This window comes from Amblyomma americanum, chromosome 6, assembly GCF_052857255.1.
Source record: "Amblyomma americanum isolate KBUSLIRL-KWMA chromosome 6, ASM5285725v1, whole genome shotgun sequence".
NCBI classification, from domain to species: domain Eukaryota; kingdom Metazoa; phylum Arthropoda; class Arachnida; order Ixodida; family Ixodidae; genus Amblyomma; species Amblyomma americanum.
This window is the reverse complement of record NC_135502.1, coordinates 52,971,667-52,989,080: the sequence shown is the minus strand read 5'-3', so window position 1 is coordinate 52,989,080 and position 17,414 is coordinate 52,971,667. Positions and strand designations below refer to the sequence as shown.

The 17,414-nt window shown below is 52.9% G+C and overlaps 2 protein-coding genes across 2 annotated transcripts in view; one reads left to right on the top strand and one right to left on the bottom strand.

Moving 5' to 3' along the window:
* The window catches only part of Polr2H (DNA-directed RNA polymerases I, II, and III subunit Rpb8), a gene marked incomplete in the record, with an annotated part of 87,254 nt that overhangs the window by 55,538 nt on the left and 14,302 nt on the right, over window positions 1-17,414 (bottom strand).
* The window catches only part of Epp (Ecdysteroid phosphate phosphatase), a 64,199-nt gene continuing 52,389 nt past the window's right edge, over window positions 5,605-17,414 (top strand). Inside the window, 1 exon segment of the mRNA XM_077626842.1 lies at window positions 5,605-5,790. Coding sequence (XP_077482968.1) covers window positions 5,609-5,790 — 182 coding nt within the window. The 5' untranslated portion in view covers window positions 5,605-5,608.

The window sequence follows — 17,414 nt, the reverse complement described above, 5'->3', positions numbered from 1 at the left end:
ATTGTTCCCCTTCATGGGGCTTACAACCGTGTGCGTATTTGAAGTCTTCCATGGAAAGGTGGCTACAACGGCACAGGGCTTTTTCCTGACGAAACTGGACCTGCCGCGGTTACCACAGCAAGCTTGACCTGCATATCCCTAAGGTTTGAAAACGCGGCGTATAAGCTCCCATTAATAGACGTTTTTAGCATACCGGAGACGTATTAGCGGAGACACATGGCTTACGTAACCCGTTGAGTGGCCCCGCGCGTGCCTATTGTGCACGGTGGAAGAATAGTGGCCCAGTAGGAGCCCGGCAAACTAGTATACGTTCCCGGTATATCCTAAAAATATCCAACGACTCAACACGAAGGAACGAGAAAACAGAAAATACTTCCTGGCTCTGGTGTGCATTAGAAAAGGGGCGAGGACGCCCGCGCCACCGAGTGGAAGGAGAGAGAAACATAATTGATATGACTGCGGACAGCACTGGGGGGCATGAAAGGACAGACCCGGTCGTAAACTGAACCAAAACTGAACAGGCCCTTAATTCGCTCGGTCGAAGGTGTTTGTTACACCTCGCGCCTGTATATTTCACGTGATAATGAAATGCGGGGCAACCGCACGTGTTACGTGCCTCAATACCCTCACATCTCAGTGGTTATGGCGCTCGGCTGCTGACCCGAAAGACGCGGGCTCGATCCCGGCCGCGTCGGTCGAATTTCGATGGAGGCGAAATTCTAGAGGCCCGTGTGCTGTGCGATGTCAGTGCACGTTAAAGAACCCCGGTGGTCGAAATTTCCGGAGCCCTTCACTACGGCGTCCCTCATAGCCTGAGTCGCCTTGGGACGTTAAACCCCCACAAACCAAACCCAGCAGCCATTTTTCATCCCCCCGTGCGTCCAAATAGTTAATGTCCCACTGCGAATACTCTGCTAATGTTTCGTATATCATCGAAACTCGACATCGCGAACCGAACAGAGGTTGGTGAGGTGAATGAGAATGATCAAACGCAGGGAACACGACGAACCGATACTGATTTGAAGAATTTTTGTGGGTACTATAAAACAAAAAGCAACAAGGACATAATATTAGTCGCAATAAATAACAGGATACAGAATGGTATACCATCCCAAGAAGAGCAGGTAACACCACAGTGGTGGGGGCTCTCGTCTAATTTAAGCTAACCTCAACACGCAGCGAGTTCATTTTCTAGCTCACTTAAGAATACAGCTCCATCCATTCGAACGGTAACCACGCGCCTCTGACAAAAAAAGAAAACGCGCGCTGATGACGACTCGAAGACCTTGAACGGGGCGCGGCGGGGCCACTGAGTATGCGTGACTCACGCACGCCTTGAAGCGTAGGCCGCGCAAAATGTTAGGACGCACTAAGAAAGGCTCTTAACGCATAAAGAAAAGCACACAAAGCACACTTCCTAACGCCTCCTTCGTATGGGAGAACTAAACCACTTAACCCCAGCGAAAGAGATCTGGGGGGTTCGGCAAGGGGGAGGGAATGCCACGGGGCCAGGTGTTGTCCGCGGTCGCGTTTCGGAACGAGATGCAAATGCCGCGGTGAGGCAAGCTCCCGTGACGCAACATGCAAGAGCACGTTGCGCCAGATAAGGGATGTGCTTCCTGCGCATATAAACTACCCCACGCGATGCCACATGTACGGGGCACATGCGCACCACTGGCGATGCCGATTCGGCTGAGCTGCACAAGGTGCGACACGGCAGAATTGGAGGACTCCGGAAAGAAAACAGAAAACAAAGATAGGAATACAAGGAAAGAAGCGAGCAGAATCTGTCAGTCTACATATATACTATTATTACTCCTTTTCCCATTAAAACGTTCCTGTCTCCAGCAATTAACCGCCAGTGTCTTGGCCACTCCGCCGTAGTGGGTGTGCGCCAGCTTTATTTGCGGCCAACCAACATACAAACCAAGGCCGTACAAACATGCCGGCGTTATTAGAACGATAGCTTATCACGATGCGGCCCCACATTTCGGCGCATTCAGAATTAATTAAGTCAATATCATATCTTTCGGATAGGAACAAGAGGAAAGAGAATGTAAAAGCGCGACATTTTATAGACTAGCAGCGCATTTACATTGCATAACGTCGATTTTGAATATACCTCAAGGTGACCCCCGCGTCAGCAACTTCACGTGGAAAAATAGGGAGGGTTGCATAACGTAATCCACGCTGCAAATCGACAAGCCCCTGAAAAAAAAAAAATGGAAACGTACTGAGAGGTGGGTCGCATTATGGTAGTTTAAACTTCTCTTACCTTTTACTGTTCACCTGGAAAAGAAAACAGACTCATCGCCTAAAATAAACCCAGTACTCAAACCGCAACCAAACTTGTATACGTTTTGCGTCCACGACATGCTTTCGCATTCCCACACGAAAGCAGTCGTAAGTGTATCTGCCGAATTTTTTTCCCTCCGCGTGCCAGCGGAGAAGTCACGCCACCTGTATACCATGTACCATGCTCACATGAGTACTGCCTATCTAGATCACACGATCTTAGATGGCGCTCTAATCTCACTGGCTGCCCCTCTGCACGTCCGACCATTTGCTTCTGCTAGTCCACTGTAGTGCACGGGAAATCGCAGAAGGAGGCATAAATATATATAATAGAGCTTCTTCTCCATTTCTCCTTATGTCCCTCCTGGGTGGCTGAGACCACACTTAGACAACATCGTTTTCGGCCAAGCAGGCGCTTGCGGAAATGTTCGGCCACCACGACGCACAAGACAGAAAGCAAGGAGCAAAGTTTCAATTCTCGGGCACGGTCGCCGCGTATATACTAATCGCACACACCACGCACCATCCTGTGACGTAACTCAGTTCAAGCCGTCGCGTTGGCTCAATGGTTACGGTGCTCGGATGCAGAACCCGAAAGACGCGGGTTCGATCCCGACCGGGGCGGTCGCATTTCGATGGAGGCGAAATGCCAGAGGCCCGCGCACTGTGCAATGTGAGTGCACTCTAAAGAACCCCAGGTGCCGAAACTGCACGGAGCCCTCGACTACGGCGCCTCTCATAGCCCGAGCCTCTTCGGGACGTTAATCCCCATCAAACCAAAACCCAAGCATCGTAGTCGCAACCGTTCACAGTGAGTTGGCGCAATTCAAAAAGCCGGCGCTCATAAGGGACGCGAGCAGCGCCACGCCACTCGTGCGCCGCCGAACAAGCAAACGACGCACAAAGGAGTTAAAGGCGAGGATGTGCCGCAAACACAGCGACGCGCGCGGAAGCCGCGGCAACATCACGCGATGCAAGCATGCGGGGCCGCTGGGCGCAAGGCAGCGTCAGCTGCGCAAGAACCAACCACGTCCCGCCCCGTGCACGCATGCACAGCACGCGCCGGCAGCAAACGCCGCGATGGCTGGCACGCACGGCGGAACGGTCCCGAGGTGCGGTAACACAGGTAGCGCTCGCATAAATACGCCTCCCGAACATGGGCTTCCCATCTCACGGAGCGGCCGTGCATCGCATACCACAAAGCAGGCCGTGTCCGGGCATGGACAGGCCGAAGAGCGGCCTGCTAATGGGACGCGGAGGTCGCTGGTCCGGCCCCTTGCACTAGTGCCCCCCCCCCCCCCCCCAGCCCCTTACCACGGGGCGCGAACCCCCGCCCCCTCCATCCAAAAAACAAAAAGAGAGATCGGCAAGATGTCAGATTGGGGGGGGGGGGGGGGGGCAACAATGAAACTACGATTAAATGTATTCGGCCTTAAAGTAACTCTATATGCCGTGACTTAAAAAGCGGTCGCGAACTGTCCGGCTGCAGCCCACGTGGATGTTTCTTAAGGCGGACAAACACGTCCCCTTCGAAACGCAAAAGCTGCGTGGTTCGAACCCCGAAAAAAACCCCGAGATTCCTAGGAGACCGGTCCACAGACACGAAGAGACAGCAGCGGTGCTTCGATACCCCCTTTGCACCGAGCTTTGGACTGGTTTTCCCCCCGGATAAGAGGCATAAACAAGGTTGGTTGCCCGAAGTAACTACACCTCGTAGTACACAGCAATCGGATTCCTCATTTCACAACAGCACGCAGACTCCACACTGAAAAAAATAGCCCCGCACTCTTCGCCTCGCTTCAAACTGAGAGAAGTGACAAGGATGTACCACCTCCTTCCACTGCCCCCCCCCCCCCCCCCCCCCTTGCCGATCGTGATAACATAACATTCTCGGAAGGGACAGATAAACGCAAGCTTTTCTGCCACGACACAGCCCCATGCCGTTGCAGTTTACGAGCGGAGAAAGTTCCCATTCAACGGCCGCCGTAAAAGGGTCAGTTAAACTATTATCCGAGCACAGACACGCATCCAAAAAAGGAGTGTAGGTCGTTACCTTAGGCCCTCCTGAAAAAATCCTGGCTACATGTCTGCACGAGCTATAGGCGAATTATAGCCATATTGGATGATAGTTCCTACCAGGACCCCACAGAGCACGCAGCAGGGAGATGTGTGGTTTAAAATGTTACTTAACAGGCTTTGAGCATCGCTTGCGTCTGTTTCGTCAAACGAATCCGGCGTACGTCTGGCACAAGGCACGCAGTGCGCTCAAATTAAACAAAAAAATAAATGTGGTGGAGGAAATGTGTGCAATGTAAACACATACCGCGTCCGCGCAGGAGTTCCCATTCCTGCCACCGGGAGAATTTCAGGTGGAGCACTCCTACTTTTCAAAGTATTTCATTTTCCCATACCACGATCGAGAAATCCCGCTGGCTACTTTGGCACGAGCAGTTAAGCTCGCGATTCGCCACCGATTTATGGCAGTCGATCGGTTCGAACGGCCAACTTCGCTAAAAGCCACGCTCAGTCCAGAATCGTTCACAACTCTGAAACTCAGCAATGCCGGACGCAGAGGAAATGCTACCGCTTTCTCGTCGGCGCAGTACACGTAATTTCGGCGTGTGTACGCAAGCTGTTGCGTCGTCCTAAGCATGCAGAACACAGTACACGTAGCCTAAGGACCGCTTTGTGCTACGTGTCCTGTGTTCTGCATGCTTAGGACGACGCAACAGTAACCAGGCGCTCCGATACGCCTGACAACAGCTCTCTCGGTCATTTGTTCGTCAACGCGGCGTAGTATAAACTATCGCCCAAATAGCGTGAGCAGCATGCGTGCGTGTGCTGCGCTCGACGACGAAGATAATCAGCAATATACGCCCCGCATGCATCAATCCGCCCCGTGTTGTCACCCCTAGCGGAACACGCCAGCGGCCGTCGTTCGCTCACACAAACAACGGGGCTGCCAATCAGGCGTGCACTTCCACGCGCCGTCCATAGAGTCGCGGGCGCGCGAACCAGGGCCGGCGGCGATACGGGAAAGAGGGGAGTGGGCAGAACGACAGTAGAAAACAGCCAACCAGATAAAAAAAGAAACTGAACAAAAAACGGAGAGGCAATGAAAAGAGAGAGGGAGAAAATACAGTGGCGAAGCTCGCGTGCATGTCAATACACACACATAGGCTCGGGCCGAATCCGTCGCGCGCGGCAGTGCTTCCTCCCTCCCCTCCTCCTCCTCCCCCCCTCGTCGCGCACTGCAATCGACGTGGTGGCGGGTGCTGCTGCCGCTGCGAGCCCGATCGATATTATACACAGTATGTGGCCGCCCCGGCAAGGCCGTCCTCCGGCCCCACCGACCTTGGGGACGACCTCAGAGGCGCGGGAGGCTTTCCCCCGCAGCTCGGGCCCGGAGTCCGGCTTCTCTCCCAGAACTCCGCCTCCCACTCCTATTGCACCTCCTCGCCACCAGAGGTCGCGGCACGGCGGAGAGCGGCGGCGGTAAGTACTGCACTGCTGAGCGCGCCGGATGGTTAGAGAACCCGAAGGCAAAAAAGAAATAATGAGCCAAGCTTGGTCATCGCGTGCACAAGTACAGCTGGCGGTAACGGCGAGTGGGCGTTCCCCTAACTGGATACACCGTAGCTCACCCACATTGGTCGACGTCATGCGAGCGACGCGCACGGAGACGCAAAAGTGGCATATATGGATGGAGCCGATGTTATTGCGCACCGGTTCTGCTTCATTCGCCCGAATAGGAAAGCCGAAGCCACTGCAGCGGCCGAAACCCCGCAATCGGAAACACCCTAAATGCAGGGCGGTATGCGGAAGTGCGACGTCAGTGCGATGCTGGCAGCACGTGTGTGTGTGTACGTGTAGAAATCAATACGACGGACACAGCGGCGCTTCCAGAAACTTCGTCGTCGTGCGAGTACGGAGAAAAGCGGCAAAAAGATAAAAGACGATGGCAGAGAGGGAAGGGGGGGGGGGGGTGTCTTTGGGGCCCCGACGGGCAGCAGTTAAGATGGGCCCAGGGTCCCCTAATAGCTTTAATGGTCATGAAACTTCCCCCGCGCGGTTTCTCATTTGGGAGAGTCAAGTAGAAAATGTTAGTTTAATGGACTACGTCCACTTAGTCGACGCAGTTCACGTATTTGCTTTTCACACAAGCACGGGGCGGTAATTTGTGCACATGTTCGGCGCTTTCGCGGTTTTTTTTCCGCGCGCTCTGCACGAGACAAAGAATGCGATCTCTGTCCCCATGTTTGTTTCAAATAGCACATGTTTCAGTTTAACGGCGGTGCCCTCCATTCAACGTGGCGCCGCGGGGCGGTCAATCTAGGCAGCGCGTAATATCTCGTAGTGTCCTATAGCGTAACAGATTGTTTTATGGGGGTTTAACGTCCCAAAGCAACTCAGGCTATGAGAGACACCGCAGTGAAGGGCTCCGGAAATTTCGACCACCGGGGGTTCTTTACCGTGCACTGGCATCGCACGGTACACGGAAATTCGACCGCCACGGCCGGGATCGAACCCGCGTCTTTCGGGCCAGCAGCCGAGCGCCATAACCACTGAGCCACCGCGGCGGCTATGTATAGCACAACAGAGAAGTTCCATGACTAACATATCAGGATACCCTGGTGAGACGAAACAAGATTGGTCAAATTCGTACGAGAGGACCGTGCGATACTTGAGCACGCATGCAAAATCTGTTCTTTCGTAGTGCCCGCGCACGGCATCCTTCAGCAATAAAGGGAACAAACGCTTAGCTCGAAACTAAAGCGCCGCAATTTATTACCTTCTTCCTCCTTCGTCGAAAAGTCGGAAAAATAACGCTCGTGCATTTTGCAATCAGAAAAAGACTACTTTAATAGCACCGAGTTGCGGGCGCGGTTCGCAGTCATGCTCGGACAGCAATCGCTGGGTTGTGCAATAGTGAAGTGCTCTCTTTAACGCTTAACCAGAGTGCACGTTGCACAAGACCGCCAGAAAGGCGTCATGCGCGTTACGCCTAAACGCGTCAGCACTTCGCACAACGAAAAGGTGTAGCGAAAAAAAAAAAAGCTTTCTACTGGACACACGAAACTGTAAGGTGTGTAGTACGTCGCTCTCACGATCCCCAAGGTGGCTCCTATACGTGTTAACTAGAACTTTTCTCTGTGAAAAAAAGAGAGAGAGAGAGAAACGAATGGAGCGGCGGAAGGCGCAGTAAATGCTCGCGCGGCTAAAACGAAACAATAAAATGCTCTTGCAATGATGTCGGCAAACGCCAGGACATACGGCTTTCTTTTCTTCCTCTGCTAACGCACTATAGGACCACTATATAAAATGAAGCAATGCTGAGATCCGAGTTTTGTTTCAATAACGTGCTTATGACAGAGAGAGAAGGATGCACGGAGAGGCGGGGAGGTTAACTACGCGACGCCCAGTATGTCAAAACGCCAAAACGAAGGGCACACCACGCCTCCATCAAAATGGCTTCACGGGGCCACTACACCAAAGCGCCCTACTCTGCAGACTCCACAAGCAGTGCCGCTGCGCAGCCAGGCATTCAGGTGCAACTCCTCAACGCCGCTTACTCGCTGCTCCTCCATACCGTCCTCCCAAGGTCACAGGGGTGCGGCATTTGCCGCATTGGAAGCCTACCCCACCGGACCGAGACTAGCTCTGGCCCGTACGAAAATTCAGCAGTCGTCCATTCCCGTCATAATCAATCGGCCAACTTCCAGCCACCGCCGAACTGGTTACATAGTCACTGTGTACGTAGCGATTCCCGTATATATGCCGAAACACCGGCAGCGTGAATTATACGATTTTAAATTCCAATCGCGACGATTTGATAGCTCAGCATTTCAATTAACATTAGAGCCATAAACATACGCTCATATTTGCCCTATAGCAATACAAATTGACGCGACAATCGCCGTCGAAGAAACGATGCCACGCAACATATAACTCAACTCAGAAGGAAAAACCAAATACTTACCGTTTCAAACTAACCGCTTTCTTCTATACCGTTCTGCACTATGAACAGGAATATACGCATATGGGAGCAAAGAGGGAGTAAGCTGTCCCCTAGAGCACTCTCTTCACTCTAAACAAATGGAGTAAAACTGTCCTCTGACGCGCACCCTTTCACAAAAGGGTGTGCGCTAGAAAACAGTTTACTCCCACGTAGGTGTATTTGTGTTTCATGAAAGGGAGTAAGCCAGAGGTCAATTTACTCCTTTTGTTTACTCCTTTCTGTTTAGAATGCGTACAGGCTTGCAGCTTACCGCTTCCCTTGACACGTCTTGCGAGAATATTCATACGTGATTGATTTCGTAAAATCTAATTTGATAGAGCCCGGGAGAGAGTCGAGGAGTTAATATACGAAATTTGAAGGCTCTGACGGAAACAAACTGCATTGTACTGTCAAAGCGGGCGAATTGACAGGGCTGTGTCGCTGACGTGAGACGGAACAAAAAGCTTCACGCCACGCACGTCGCTGACCTCTTCCACGCGGCGTAGCCTCGAACCAAGGGCACACGTACGCCCCGACGTTTCCTGAACAACTGGTGCTATCCTTCAAAACAACACGCGCGAAAGAGGAAAGCCGGAGGTCGCTGACCGCCACAACCCGAGTCCGAAAGTCGCGAGAACGGCCCGCAGCACAATGCCGAGACTGACAGTTTTCTCCTCCCCACGTCTGTCTCGCCGCGATTCGTTTCATCTCCTATTTTACTAAACTTGCAGGATGCATTCGTTGTCGCTTGCATCTGTGTGTTCAAGCGCCTTAGTTTATGAAGAAGCGAAAAATACGCGGGCGCTTTTAAAAGCTCGTTCAACCACCCGCACTCGCTCAGCGTAGTAAAAAGTTTATAGCATTTCCGTTTTCCCGAGCGACCGAGGGCAACTTACACGACGTCGTAGTAAGAGCCAACGGAAGTAAACCGCATAAACGGCAGGGCAGAAGTCTGCCCCTGTCCACTCCATTACTAATCACCTCCCTCTTGAGATATGTATGTCGTTATTATTTATTCGCAGAAAAACCCGGAACACCAGTAACAAAAAAGACGAAAACTTATTTATCCTCCGCCTCTCTATGTTTCTCACGCAATTTTCTCTGCAGGTCCACAGTTTCTCCCCGGATGGTGGTAGCTCCTCACCCAAGAACGTGGCGTCAAACGCCTTCTAATATAGTTCTCCCTGCACCTGATCGTTTGGGAGACCGCTTTGTTGTCAGTGGCAATCATCAAGCGCGAAAAACTTTCGACCCTCTCTGCTCTTTCAACACTGTACTTCCCAGCAGCAAAAAAAAAAAAACGCCTACACGCGAAGACAAAACAGCTTCGTTTCTTTCTCTCTTCTAGGTCTGGCGATCTCAATGGATTCCCGACAATTTCGGACCAGCACCGCATCCGGTGTAAAAAAAAAAATGCGGCGGGGCTTGAGGGGGCAGGCCCTCATTGGGTAAGAGCGGACTACGTTCAACCACCAGAGAGACAGTCGAGCCAGCAAGCGTCGCCTCTTTCGGGCACGAGCACGCTCTCGGCCGCCGCCGCTCGCCGGTAGCCGGCGTAGCCCTAAGCTCGGTCCCCAAGGTCATATTTCCCAAGCCGCGCGTACCTAATTGCCGCTCAAGCGTCGCTCTCCCTTTCTCGCCCATAAAAAACAAAAGGAATCGCACGACAAAATAAAAGCAAATGGCGGCGCGCTCAGAAGCCGCGGCAACGCCGTCATGTGACGGACGGTCCAAGGGCAGCCGAAGAAAGAGCGACGGGAGAAGGGAAGGAGAGGGGTCGGCTTCGCCGCGGTGCAGCGAAGCCGGCGCAGGCAGCATCCTGAGCGCGTCGGCTGCGCTGCGGCGCGCGCGGTCGCATTTTTATTGAAACACGGCTCGCTAGCGCGCCGCTCGGCTCAATGCCATGGTCGAGGCCCGACGCGAAAGCGAGGCCACGGTCAGGGCCGTTCGGGCTAACAACCTTTCCGGCTGTCGCCGCGCTGCTGGCAGTTTCAGCGGCGGGCTGGACGCTCGGAAGCTGTGCACGGGCGCGACGGACAGGCTACCAGACCACGCGAAGAGTTTTAACAGGTGGCTACGCAGGCACTGGAGTCTAGGAGAGCCGCGTGCCGAACCATGTGTACTGCTTCCTCTCTGAAGGAGTGTCCGGCGTTGCTAAACCCCAAAGGGCGAAGGTACGCGTATTGCAGCGAGCTATGTCGTGCAAAGCACGCAGCTATTTAAGCCGGCCAGGTACAGAGCTGATAAAAGTACTGCTTGTTCCCTTCCCCGATCTGAATATGGATACGCTGGTAACGCTTAGCGCCATAGGCTATGAAGGACCTCCTAGTTCCACCGGATTAAGTTCCAAAGCTGCAAAGGGAGGCGGAAAAAGAAAAGAAACCAAACACGAGGCACAACACCAATACAATCGTCTTATTTCTTTATGCTTTCTTTAGGGTCCATTTTCCTTTCTATTCTAGCCCAAATTCAACCCGGCTCCGTTAGCGTAGCTGACTGACTGCCTGCCTCTCTGCCAAATCCACGCTTGTCGAGCTGAAACAGGAAAGAGAGAGAGACAGAAAGAGGCGCGTTTCGCGCCCCTGCGCTTCTGCAACACTTTCGCATGATCGATCCGCGCGGCGTTCCACCTGCTTCGCGAGGACTCCAAAGGAGCGCGGGGGGGCCGAGCTGTCCCCGACATCCGGTCCGGCCGCTCCGACCTTGGGCCAGCAAAGACGGCGGCTGCTACGCGCGGACAGCCCGTCGTCGGTCGGACAATGGAGCTGCCCCGGCTCGAATTCCCCGCTACCACCGCGAAAAAAAAAAGCCAAAACAGAAAACGCGCAACACAGAGGGTTACGGCACGTGCCGCTAACCCTCCTCGCCTCAAAGCTGGCAACAACGGCCCGTTCTCTCCCGATTACTCCGCTGATTTGCATGCCGTCCGGAGAGCGGGCCTTGTTGCTAGCCGGCAAAGAGACAAAGCGCGAGGCGAACCCGCAGGGTTTCGCACTTGAGAAAACTGGGGCGACGCTGCGATCGTTCGCCCCCGCTAGGAATGGTGGGATGTCAGTGGATCTTACTAGGATTGGCTTCGGACCGGCTCGTTGTTTCCCATTTGTCAATGACTCCCACTGCCTACTAACGGACGCGATGGATGGATGGGTGTTAGGAGCGTCCCCCTTGAAACGGGCTCAACGGAGTGGTGGCAGGTGCCAGCATGTTCGGCGCTTTTTCTTTATATTTCTCCAGCCAATCCGTTAAACCTAACGGTACTATATAGATTCGCCAATTTTGTTAACACATAAACCCTTGAATTTACGTCTATTTTTTTAATCCTGAAATTGTACCCTCGCGACAGCGGCCAGCTTCTGAGTCCGCAATCTTGCAATAGCTTTTTGCTAACGTCTACCGCAGACTCATCCACATAACCTTTATTGTATCTAAACATGGGGGCCACATGGCGAGTGACTGTGCCTGCATGGAGATCTGAACGGTCCCTACCGCATCCCAATAAAATGTTTTCCGTCGTTTCTACACATTCACCACAAACTGAGCGCACCTGGCGGAGAAAGGCGCCAGAACAATGTTGCACACAAAACTCATCCACGGACAAATTTAAACACACACGGGGAGGGGAGCGAGATATTATGCAAGGGAGCGCGGCCTCCATGTGGACTTTGCGCAAAAGCGACACGGGCGCAGAATGCACAAAAGGGACAGGTTCCTAATGTCCAACCGCGGATTCCAAGTGCTCTCCCACCTGTCCACTTAGAGTAACCATCGCTCGGCGCCCACGAATTCCAAGCAGCGAAGCCCTGCCCGCACGCAACCCTCCAATGACGCTTACTCGCAACGAACTGTCGCACGCGGCAGCTTAAAATGTTGAAAAAAAAACACATTAGCAAAAAAAGGCGAGGCAACGTAGGGACAAGAGGAGGCCGAGTTAAAGTGGCACACACACACACACACACACACACACACACACACACACACACACACGGTCAAAGGGGGCGTGAGAATGGCGCCCAATCATCGCGGCGTCACGGCCGTGAACGCATTCCGAGAAGCAAACGAGCGCTTCCGTCCAGTCTCCTCTAGACTCCTAGCCCTCTACTTCAATCAACCCTTTCCCCCGACAGCCAAGCTGAGGAGAGAAGTACGGAAAGCTGGACACGCAAGGACGAGGCGGCATTTCACTTCTGGACACCGGCCCGCGCGCGGTGCCTGCGGTACACGGGGCGGCAGTCAGCTGCATTCGTAATCCTTTCAACGAACCGGTACATGCAAGCATGCACAGCTCGCTTCTCACGGTTCGAGGACGGGCGACAAAGATCAGCGCGTGACGCAACCGCTGCAGTGGCCAGGCACGCGGAAAAGGTTCCTTTCCCGGCGAAAGTGAATTTTGTCCCCCGAGGTGGGTGTGCAGCGATAAGCACGACGGCTTGATTTATTCACGAACGAAAAACTGCGCTCAGCAAAAACTGGAGATGCACACAGAGGCATAGAAGAGGTAACACAGAGGAATAGTAGAAGTGTACAGCCCGGCAAACTGTTAGTCCCGGGCCGGCCCCCTCGCCCAGCAAATAATCTCACACATGGGCACACTGGCATGACATAGTCGTCCTCTGGCGCTAGTTTATTTCCTGTCATCGTCGGCCCTTTGTGTCCTCCCTGTGAGCCATGCTTGAATTACTTCCGGAACCGGGCGAAAAAAAAAAGAAAACATTCCAGGGTAATCCAAGGTACAATTGCCTACTGCACGGAGTGAGGGGCCTTTCGATAAGGGGCCTTTCTCGCTTTTTATCGCGCTTATCCTATACGCCCTGAAATTCCTAGTCTCACCATTATATTCGTGCTTTTGAGCACGCTGAGCAGTTCGCATGAATGCCGCGAGCGGCGTGACAGTCTGCGAACCTTCAAATTTCAGGGTGCCGATCAGATAGCCCGATTTTGATACATCGGTTTTATGGGCAACTCTGGCGTAAAAAAAAAAAAAAACTCTCGACGGTTACCAGGTGAAAGCGGAGGGGAGGAGGGGAAGAAGGAATAAACAAATTCATTTTCGCTATATTGTTTAGTTACATCATATTCCGGTTACAACACACGCTACTCTGGTGACACTGTTTAGGCGGCACAACGACTCGTATACGGACAGCTATAACCGCAAAATATACCAGCATAATCTGCCGCCTTCATCGCTTCCTTGGTGACGGTTCCGGCCGAGACTGTCTCAAGAATGAAGCGGCTTTCTCCGGTCAAAGGACCTCCTTCCAGCCAATGGCGTCGGCCGATTCTCATGGCCCTGCTAACGCGGATAATGCACGAAGCGGCGCGAATATTAAGGGAGAGGACTATGCCCTTTCATCTGCATTGGCACATTATCAGGATCATGAGAATGATCCGACGGCATTGGCTGGATGGGGGGTCCTCTGACAGGGAAGAGCAGCTGCATTCTTGAGTTGCGTCCGAGTACGGGACGGTGCGAGTGAGCGTGACAGTCACCTGCCCAACAGTCGGCCATGGCAAACCACGGATACGCGGACTGTGCCAATGACTGCGCGCTGTCAACAGAAAAACCGGAAGCCGAAGCCAGAACTGACACCGCGCAGCGTGGGGGCAAAGAAAATGGCCGCGAGATCAGAGCGAATGCCTTCATTTGACTCGAACGCACCCCCCCCCCCTTCCCCCGAGTTCGTTTTCCTTAAACAACACTTTGACTCGCATTCTCCACGACCATTAGGACAACAGCGCATGAAGTAGGGCAAGGACATTGCTTTTATTTTTTCCCCGTTCGTTTGTTTCTGGGCTTCGAGGTATAACACTTAAAGACTTTTCTTTTTCTTTCGCATTCATACTCGTGAGAACGGAACTTGCCCACCATAATACGCGCGGACATGCGCACTCGAACCGGTCTCGAAAATAACGGATCGGGAAAAGGGCCCGAATAAGGTGCGGCTCAGACGAAGAAAACATGAACCAGAGAAAAAGTATTACCCGCCGAACATGCTCCAGAAGCAAAATAATAGGGGGAAAAAAACTTGGTCCGCAAACGGCGCCTTCGACCTTGGACCAACCAGCCCCGTCTCAATCCTCCAACAATAGCAGCAAACAAACATACAAACAAAAGAACCCCTAAACACAAAGCGAACCACGCAAGCAGAAAGCAACCGACCACCCCGTTGGGGCTTCCGCGAACGCGGACCCTTGCCTCGGATGCGGGCAAGCCTTCAGTAGGCCAGGCGGGGGGGCTTCTGCGAAGCGCGGCTCAATCGAGGCGGCGAGATAGTTCTCTTTTAATGGCCGTGCGCGCCACCTTGGAAGGTGTGCGCATGCCCGCCAAACATGGGACGCGCCGTGTGTTCCCCCACTTTTTTTCTTTTTTCCGGTTCCGTCGTCCTTCGCGAGGCGGCGCTGTCTCCCACGTGGTTGAGATGGCGGGCGATTCCGGGAACAGCGGCAAGTTGCCGCCAGCCGCGCCATGTTACACGATACAGAAACGAGGAGAGCTGAGACGACGTCACGCGCGCCGAGCGCCGATCTCCTAGTACACGGCGCCGGTAAACTGCGCATCGCTGATCGGGGCCCGACGGATTCAACGATTACCGTAAATGACGGTATGCAGCCCGCGCGCACCTCTACAGGTGCGGACTACACAGGACTACACCGGGTGCAGAAAATCTAGGGAAACTATTTATCAGTGATAACTGAATCCTGGGGACTATACATCGGAAAATATGGTATTCACCGTAGGCTCTATTCCATCCTTATCTTTGGCCCCGCCCACCAGGTGATAAAGGGGGCGGGGCGTCGCTCGAGCCACGGACGAAAGGCGAAAATAATCGCAGTCAAATTCAATTGAAACACCCAATCAGGAGTTGGACGAAATTTCATTTGCTCACACACCACGTGCAACCCGTCTCCTTCACAATTCTGCTTCACCTGCCTCCACCCCCTTTTATAAAAGCGATATGGTGCGTACTGCAGCTTAAAATTCGTTTCCGCGACGAAGTTCGCGCTTCTGTGTGCTTTATATGCGCGTCTAGGTGATTCTGGGTGCGAAAGGGGATTCATCGAAGCAACGATCAGAGAATACCCGTCGCGCACCTAGCCCTTGAACCTCTAAGCAAGTGCTCATGTGACGAGAGAATTGCCAAATACTGGTGATGACGACGCAGTCGCCGCGGCGTAATACTCGCTGGTAGAGCTAAACCACGCGAGCCGTCAAAGCTCCACTAGGGCCTCGATATAAATAGTACATTATAGCATAGTATATTACAGTACAGTATAGTATATACTGTACGCTAAGCTATAACTCCGGCGTTCACATGCTAGCAAATTAATGTGTTATGGTGCGGAGAAGGCGCCCTGTGAGGTCACGTTACAGCGGTAATCCTCGCTCGGTGGATCTTGGAAGTGGGTGAGGGGAAGTATAACCCTCGCAACTATATTTACACATACGGGTATTCCTAGCCGCACGTTCACTTGGCGGGACACGAACCACATACTTTTTTTTTATTACACTTCCTTGTCGGAATGTTCAATAAGTACTTTCGTTTGGGCGAGTGGGTTCATTTTGCATTCAAGAATATGCCTGCGCTAGAAAGGAGGGACGCATTTCCCCTTTTTTGCGCAAGTATATTACGCCGGAATGTGTGGGGGGTTGTTTTAATTACACCACGCGATATCTAGACGGCCGAATGGTCTCCTCGCCCCTCCTATTCCCTCTCCCCCGAAACGAGCATATCGGCTGTCAGTGCAAATTGGCGCTTACAACCCAGGATTAATTTCAAAAGCTGCAGGCAATGCTGCTGTAATTAAACACCCCAGTTTCCGCTATCGGGCCGTGCATCAGACACGACCGAACGTCATCGCATGCCCATATATGTACACGCCTGCCCGCGCACGGAAACACAAGCGTTCCGCGAAGCATGGCCTAACGCCGCAGGAATGCATCCCGATCCCCGGGAACGCGCTTTCGATGACGCCTTTGTCCTCGCACGGGCGTCACGTACAAGCGATGAATGCATTCGGGCGAAAAATGACTCCCCTCGCGCGAACAGCTCGAAACGGGAGAACCTCCTAGGTGCAGGGTTTCTAACGCGTAGGAAGGGAACTGCGCAGTGGAAGGAGTACAAGAGACACCTTTCGCATACCATGTACCGTGCTGCCGTTGCCGGAGTACCGGAAGCCCGCGCGCCGTCAGTGCGCATGCGCAGATCACCTTAAAGACGCCAGATGGCGCCAGGTATCCGGCAGCTGCGGTGCGGACCAATCAGCGCGTGCGGACTGGCGGTGGGCGGGCTCCCGGTACCGCGGTAACGGTAACACGGTACGCTAAGGGTGTCTATACTTAGTCGGATACAACTAAATAATGAAGCGGCTTTTCGCCGTCAAAGGACCCCCTTCCAGATAATGGTGACAGGAGATTCTCATGAATGTGTGGCGTGGCAATGCAGTGAGCGACGTGACAATCGAGTGTGAAGGCTACCCCCGACCATGGAGGGAGATGATTATTCCCTTTCAAGTGCTACTCCCTGCATTGCTACGCTAGCGGGTTCATGAGAATCGGTCGAAGCCACAGGTTGGAAGGGGGTCCTTTCTTTGACGTGGAGAGCCATTACGTTCTCTAGTTGTATCCAACTACAGTAATTTTATTTATTTATTTATTTATTTATTTATTTATGTACATACTGCAGACCATGGTTAGGTCCAAGCAGGACGGGCACTATACAGAATGAGTAAGTCAGAAAAATCGCATGGCCACTTGCAGTTTACAAAAAAAAAAACATGCATTCAGTTACTCGTGTTAAGCGTGGCTCGTGTCAAACAGGTCAGTGTTGGTCCGTGGGGGACAGAGAGTCCCAGTCCGCTATTGTGCGGGGAAAAAAAAGAATTGAACAGATTTGTGCGTGCAGAAGGGTAGTTAGCAGCGTTTGTATGACGGCGGCGTCCAGTTCTGAACGTTTTGGCCCAGCAATCGATACAGCTAAAGTCCATAGTGAAGCTCCACCCACATTCAGGACCGCCGAACACAATTCCTCCGTGACAAAAAGTAGACCGCCGTTAAAGCATTTCTTGCTACCTAAACAAGCTGAGCGCGACACGAAGTTAAAAACCCGAGAATTTCGATGCCTCT